The sequence below is a fragment of the Melanostigma gelatinosum genome (genome assembly GCF_949748355.1).
Source record: "Melanostigma gelatinosum genome assembly, chromosome: 10".
Lineage (NCBI taxonomy): Eukaryota > Metazoa > Chordata > Actinopteri > Perciformes > Zoarcidae > Melanostigma > Melanostigma gelatinosum.
In genome coordinates, this window is record NC_136643.1 from 14,365,675 (window position 1) to 14,373,174 (window position 7,500).

The 7,500-nt window shown below is 40.5% G+C and overlaps 1 protein-coding gene across 1 annotated transcript in view; it reads right to left on the reverse strand.

The window, feature by feature from the left end:
* Window positions 1-231, reverse strand: part of LOC306783908 (citrate synthase-lysine N-methyltransferase CSKMT, mitochondrial-like) — a gene marked incomplete at both ends in the record, with an annotated part of 636 nt that extends 405 nt beyond the window's left edge. Inside the window, one exon of the mRNA XM_079277749.1 lies at window positions 1-231. This exon is cut by the window's left edge and continues 405 nt beyond it. Within this exon, the coding sequence (XP_079133875.1) occupies window positions 1-231 (231 nt within the window).
* Window positions 232-7,500: the final 7,269 nt, after the last annotated feature.

The window sequence follows — 7,500 nt, forward strand, 5'->3', positions numbered from 1 at the left end:
GACCCGGACCGGGAGAGGAGAGCGTCTGTAAATACAGGGCCCGAAAGCAGAAGTGCCACAGCCCATAGCCAGGACTTGGAGCAAACCGTCTGGGTGGGGCTTGGTCTGCAATAGGGGCATAATGAAGTCCCGGACAGCATCGAAGCCAAAGAACCACTCAAAGTGTTTGAAGGTGTTTGTGCTGCTGCTGCTCTCAGTGTAGAAGCGGTCCCAAGTTGCTTTCTTATCCATGTTTTCAATCAGTTCAGCTAGGCAGAAACACAGATGGGATTATGTCACGAGTTAGTGAGTGAACATTAGCAGTAAAACACATACAACTTGCCTTAATGCCTCCATCCTTCTGTCATATTTGGAGGGACTTTATGCTGAAGTAAATTTAAAATCCATCAATTTAATGTGTCAAATGTCTTTTCTTTTAATATATGATTTAAGACCTTTTCTTGGGTCCTTAGAAGCCACTAAGCTCGGCATGAAGACGATCTACCAAGCTGACAAACTCAAATGACTCACATTGCTCATTAAAATAAAAAAGCAACATACACTCAACAGTCCTGCATTGAATCCTCCCTTTGTGTACTTTATAATGCTCAGTTCATCTTTAAACTGTTAAATAGATGTGTTGATGTATCCAGGCTGTGTTATATTAGACTGCATTAGCTTGGTGTTGCCAACAAGTTTGCAACTGAGTGTGACGTTATTGCACAACAAAGTGCTACTTTATGGTCAGCTTCTGTAGCTAACATATCGGTGACAATTAGGTAAGACATCAGTGCACACACCTGCAACTCACTTTAACTTTTCTTTCTTACTTATTTGGAGGTTCACGCTATTCCCCCCCAGACCACTCGCTGTGTGCAGACACCCTGCCTGAGTCTCGGTGCAGTGACAATACAATCAAAGGTGTTATGATGTGGTGCGTTCATGGACCCAAATGCAGACTCAGGACAGCAGAGTTATTTTTCAAAAAACAATTTTATTTATTTCTCACAGGCAGAGGAAAAGACAGGAAATACATAGTCAAAAAGGAGGCGTCTCTATGCGCTCCGCATGGGTCCAAGCCGGAAAGTGGCAAAATCCTCTGAGCGGCTGACGAAGCCGACAGGTAAACAGTCACGTCAAACACAGAGGCGCGTCCTCGCGCTCCGCTCTGATCCTAGCCGGAAAGTGGCTGGCAGGCAGGCTGGAACGTCTGTGTGATACCCGAGGCTCGACACAGGAACGCCAAGACTACACAGTTGATCTCCGAGGAACTAACTGGAAGGCTTCTTCGTGCAGGTGAAAACCCGAGGCTCGACACTGGACGGCAGCTAAATTGAACACAAAAACAGATTGTTAGAGCTAGAAGAGCTAGAAGAGGAGCTAGAAGAAGAGAGAGGAGAAATAGGAGTGAAGATACAATAGGAGGGAGGAGATGGGTCACAGCGAGTGGAGGAGCCAGTGCTGCGTTGTGAGGCTGGGATTCTACGGAGGATGAGCCGTGGGGAGTCGGGGCGGTTGGGGTCCGGGATGAGGAAAGACTTCCACGTGAAGCGTTGTCCCGCCTGAAGGTTTAAAAAAATAAATACAACCATCAGACCACTGCTCCACATCGTGGAAACAAACCAAGGACTGTTACATCATATAGACTTCTCTGCAGGCAGTTCTGTTAGTCATTCGGTATGTGAGTCTCAATGGGAGATGATGAAAGAAACTTACCAAAGTGTTAAAATAACTGTGTGACATTCAGGTTCTTTGTTCTTACCGTGCTCCTGGTTGGAGGGACTGTGTCCGTGCTGCCAGGGTTGTAGTCTGGTGGGGGACTAGGTGAGGAGCTAGAAGAGGAGCTAGAAGAAGAGAGAGGAGAAATAGGAGTGAAGATACAATAGGAGGGAGGAGATGGGTCACAGCGAGTGGAGGAGCCAGTCCTGCTTTGTGAGGCTGGGATTCTACGGAGGATGAGCCGTGGGGAGTCGGGGCGGTTGGGGTCCGGGATGAGGAAAGACCTCCACGTGAAGCGTCGTCCCGCCTGAAGGTTTAAAAAAATAAATACAACCATCAGAACACTGCTCCACATCGTGGAAACAAACCAAGGACTGTTACATCATATAGACTTCTCTGCAGGCAGTTCTGTTAGTCATTCGGTATGTGAGTCTCAATGGGAGGTGATGAAAGAAACTTATCAAAGTGTTAAAATAACTGTGTGACATTCAGGTTCTTTGTTCTTACCGTGCTCCTGGTTGGAGAGACTGTGTCCGTGCTGCCAGGGTTGTAGTCTGGTGGGGGACTAGGTGAGGAGCTAGAAGAAGAGAGAGGAGAAATAGGAGTGAAGATACAATAGGAGGGAGGAGATGGGTCACAGCGAGTGGAGGAGGAACGTAGGGGGACGTAGGGGAACTGTCGTGCCATCTGAGGTTAAAAACACACACAACCCTCAGACCACTGATCCATATCATAGTCATTTCTCATATCACATTGAAAGGATCAGTAGCACAAAGCAGTGTGACTAGATAGAAAGTAAATGTCATACAATAAATGATACGCTCGCAAAAGTATTAGCAGAAACAAACCCAGTACAGTGCAACATGTTTGCATTTGTTTCAGTGTTGTTACTGCAGGAGGCCTTCCATATGTCTACATTGACTAAAAGTCAGAAACATATCAGCACTTTTTCGATAGAAAATATCTTTTAGTGGTTCTTTCACTCTGCTGTTCATTGTGTTAATATGTATGAAAAATATCACAAGTATGTAAGAAATGTATGAATTGTGAGTTAATATGGATTAAATATATTATCATGCGTGCATCACTTGTGATCCGTATCACCGAGAAGTTATATAAATATAAAGAAACAATATTTCTATTAGCATTTCTCAGTTTAAGCTAACGCTGGACGGTCGGGTCTATAAAGCTAACGTTAGCTAACCAAGAAAGCAGCTTTTGTTCAGATAAACTTGTTTAAACTTGGTCTCAACAGTCAAAAGTCAGTCCTAGTGGATTAATATACACTGATAACTGAAAATATTATCAATATTAGGATAAACATCGGTTCAGATAGATACATAAATAAATACATAAAAAACAGTGGTGGAAAAAGTATATAAATATCGCTTTTTTTCCTGCAAAAGTTGATCAGAATCAGACTTACCTTTATCAGTAACGTTAAGTCACGGATGCAGAAAAATCCTGGTTTGAAGGTGTTTCTTGGGAGGTTTCTTCGAGTGAAAGTAGATTTCGGCTTTTTCGAGTGAAAGTAGATTTCGGCTTTTTCTGACGGACCAACGGTTGGAACAGACTGAATTTAGAAAAAATGCACAATTTGGTAAACATGGTAACGATGGAACGTTCGACTGAGAACAGCTCGTTCTTACCTCAGAGTCTCCATCAGGTCCTCAACAGTCCTCCGCTGCACAAACAGACATTAAATACAACTTTAAGAGGAATATATCCACATGAGCTCAAATAATACAACTAACATGACATTGTGACTCAGTCTCCTGTCGCGTTTGAGAGGCACGTGACCTGCCCAGGGGTTAACCACACATTAAGTCTCCATTCAGGCCTATTTAAAAAACACGGTCTCATATAATGTCCAATAATATAGAGATGCATGTTTGCATGGAGGTTTGAGGGTGTCAGGTTGGACCCTGTCCTTGGTCCTATGTGGTCCTCCAGTGTCCACAGATTGACAGCACGTGGACCTGCTGTTTCACGTTTCCTACATTGTTGTGACAGGAAGCCAGAGTTTCAGAATAAGTGACACAAACATCAATTTGAAATAAAATGAAAACATATTTTCTGAGGTTTGTTTACTGGTCCACATCCTGTCTGTCTTTGGGCCATCGTTGGACAAATGTCTCTCCAGAGACATTACATTTACACACCCCTGCATCACACCTGTATTACTCTCTTTGATCCATTTTCTTTTGTTAAAGTAGAAACTTGATGTAACTTTACTAATTGCTATTGTGCATAGTGGCATGTATGCACATGTTAAATGAGTTGTTTAACAAGTACTTGTGGGAAGAAGCAAAGTTAGTAATGTGCACGAATGAGTTCTTTGGTCCGAAATATTCTGCTAGGATGAACACTGTACACACTTTGGTTAGATTTTAGTCTACATGATTTAAAACACTGACCAAGGACTTGCTGTCATATAATGTATGTAAATGTAGATAATGGTTGGCTGCTATGTAATAGAATTTGTCACCAAGGAATCAAACCCGAAAAACAAATGCTATTTGTACACTTGAAGCACGATTGAGATTACTTACACTTCTTTACATAATTGTTATTGTGGAAAGCATTTTGTACACAGTCTCATCTATATAGTAGTTACAGACATAGATAAAGACAAATATGATGCATATGTTCATTAACACCACTATATTTGCTGTCATCATTACTGTCTGTTTTGCTAACATGAGTAAAATATAATACAGAGATGTGTTTTATCACATCAGAGCTACAATGATCTCAATAAGTTAATGGAACAAATTGTTTTCCTGTGATGCCAATACACACATTTGTGCACTTCTAGCACTCAACCAAATTAGTTGTCAAATACTGTGTTATGCATTTGTTGGCATGTGTGTATTTGTGTGAACTTTGTAGTTTGTGGTTAGATTTTCCTTGAAAGATGTTTTGCATTCTTTACTTCACAGCTGTCACAGAAATGACACATGTCTTGCTCTCTGACTCTTTCAAAACAACTAAAAATAATCATTTTTGAATTGTGATTGAGACAAAATGGCAGATAGGGCAATAGAGAGGCACAGATCTCAAATGTTTCCCAAAAACATGTCGAGACACATTACATCTGTGTAGTTGTTGTGTCCTGTGCATCTCTTTTTCTCTCACTACAGCAAAGGCATGCGAAAATCTGCCAAAAGTCAGCAACCAAAAGGAGGAAGGTTTTTGACTCTAGCCGACAGAGAGCTGAGGGTACAGACCTCCCCGCGCTCAAACCCCTCAAACCAAAGGTAAGACTACACCTTAGGGCGTAGGAGTACAATTAGATTTAATAGGAAGAGAAAAACTGCTCAAAGTTGTATATCTCCGTGTGGAATCTCTGTCCGAAAATAACTGCAAGAACAGTTTCATGACATTTGAATATGTACAATTCAGCCGATATAAACGTAGGCGCTTTCAATTGTATTTCAGTCACAAGGTTCATCTTCTACTGGGAAAGTAAGTTGATTTGTCCTTTCTTTCTGTGTACATTAGTTTTTAGTGGCACGATTAATCAGCTGAAGCCCAAATGGCGTTCCCTCAGATCCCTCACTGTTTCTGGCTTTATAGATACTGGTTTCCCCTCTTTGAGCCATTGGCTTAAATAGTCTGAGGCGTGTCAACTCATACTGGTGGTATTAGTTTAAAAACAAACACTGAATCTGTGGTATTTTCCTTTCCTTTCCACAACTATAAATCTTAAGATGTATGCATTATAATTTCATTTTCTTTAAACATAACTGTGTTGACAGTATGACCCCCTATCTTCTCAAGCTGCACTACTTCTTTTGAACCTCTTGTAGACTTATACTCTTACTCTTTGACAAGTCACCATCAGAATACAGAGCTCGGCCAAAAGTCTGTTTGTCTTAGTTTGTTCTTGTAAACTTCTCTGCTGGCTGAGACAAAGCAGCCAGGACAGAGGACAGGAGGAATGACATACTACTGTATGTGATACCTGCGTTCTTCATTATTATCATTTATAAACTTCACTCAGGACAATTTAGATTTGTTTCCAGTTATTAGTGGCTTTGCTGTTGTAAACATAACTGTTGCAGCTCTAGAACCAATATTTAGTTCTACCTAAATTACAAATAACTTCTATTCCTGTTCAGATTATTTAGTCATGAAAAAGTATTGATAAGAGTGGCTCCTTGGCCTAAAATCCTAAAGATACCTATCCGTACCTTTAGGCCACCGTAGTTCTATTAGGTACTGAGCTGAGGGTTGTGCAGTTGGTTGCAATTTGCAACCTCACCACTAGATGGATCTAAATCTCACACACTGTTCCTTTCAGGTAATTCTGATAAACCAAGACTTGTTGATCCTTGCGATTTGAATTGTGTCCAGTTAGACGTCTGTTGCTCAGCATATATATATATATATATATATATATATATATATATATATATATATATATATATATATATATATATATATATATATATATATATATATATATATATATATATATATATATATATATATATATATATATATATATTAGGGCTGGGCGATATGGCCTAAAAAAAAAATCTCCGATTTTTTTACAAAAAATCAGATTCACGATTTAAATCGATTTTTTCCCCCAAAATTTTTTGCAGATGACAGAAGCTGTTGAAAACAATTTTTTCTTTTATTTTGTGATGATTTTCCCAAGTAGGTTGATAAAAATAAAGTGCAAACAAAACCTGAACATTGTAGAAAGGTGCCTGTAGTATACAAAAAGTATTTGGTCACTCTTTTGTTTGCCTGAATCATTTAAATATAAAATTAAATTAAACATAACATTAAATGGCATTAAATAGTAGCCTTCCATTGTAAACAACTGTGCAAATGTAACTTTTTACAGTAAGCTTTTCTAACTGAATACACTGATACAAACACAGCATGAAATAAAATGTATATGACCCTTTAACATTCACATTTTCAAAAGTGCAACATCTGATCTAACATCAACATAACATATTTTGCACAGTAAATAAGTGCATGTAAACAAAATCAAGTGCATTCACAACATAACCAACAGTATTAAACAGTAGTGCATGTTTTTTCTAAATATTTTTTGCCAGGAAGACAAGCCTGTCTACTACCTCTGGCTTCAGGCATGCACGGTGGCATGTAACAATGCCCCCCCCCCCACACACTGAAAAGCCTCTCAGAGGGGGCACTTGTAGCTGGCACAGAGAGGTATTTCTTTGCTAAAGTACTTAGCATTGGAAAGTTAAGTTGGTGACGCTTCCACCAGTCAAGTGGATCGGTGTCTGGGTCAACCTGCTGGACCACAGGTCAGTTGTTGCGGAGTAGAATGACATCCCCTCCAGCTCCGCAGAGATCCTTTGGCGTGTACTATTGTACAGCCGAGGCAAGGCAACGTCAGAAAAATGTTTACGGCTTGGTAGCACGTACCTGGGGTCCAAAGCTTTGAGACGGTGAATAAACCCCGGCTTTTCCACGGTGTATATGGGCACCATATCTTTTGCGATATACATCGCGACTGCATCCGTGATGGCTTTCCACCGGGCACTCTTCTTCTCATGCGGAGTACAGTTGGTGAATGTCTCCAAAATGCTGGGTTGTTGTTGTGAGGTGGCGGCGGCGGCGGCGGTGACATTGTTTTAGTTTGTAAACAATGCGCGCGCACTCTACTACGGGAACCCAACGGGGGGGAGGGGTGGGGGCGATTTTCTCGATTTTCAATAAAACACATCGCCTTAAAGCACACATTCGAATTAATCGATTAAATCGATTTATCGCCCAGCCCTAATATATATATATATATATATATATATA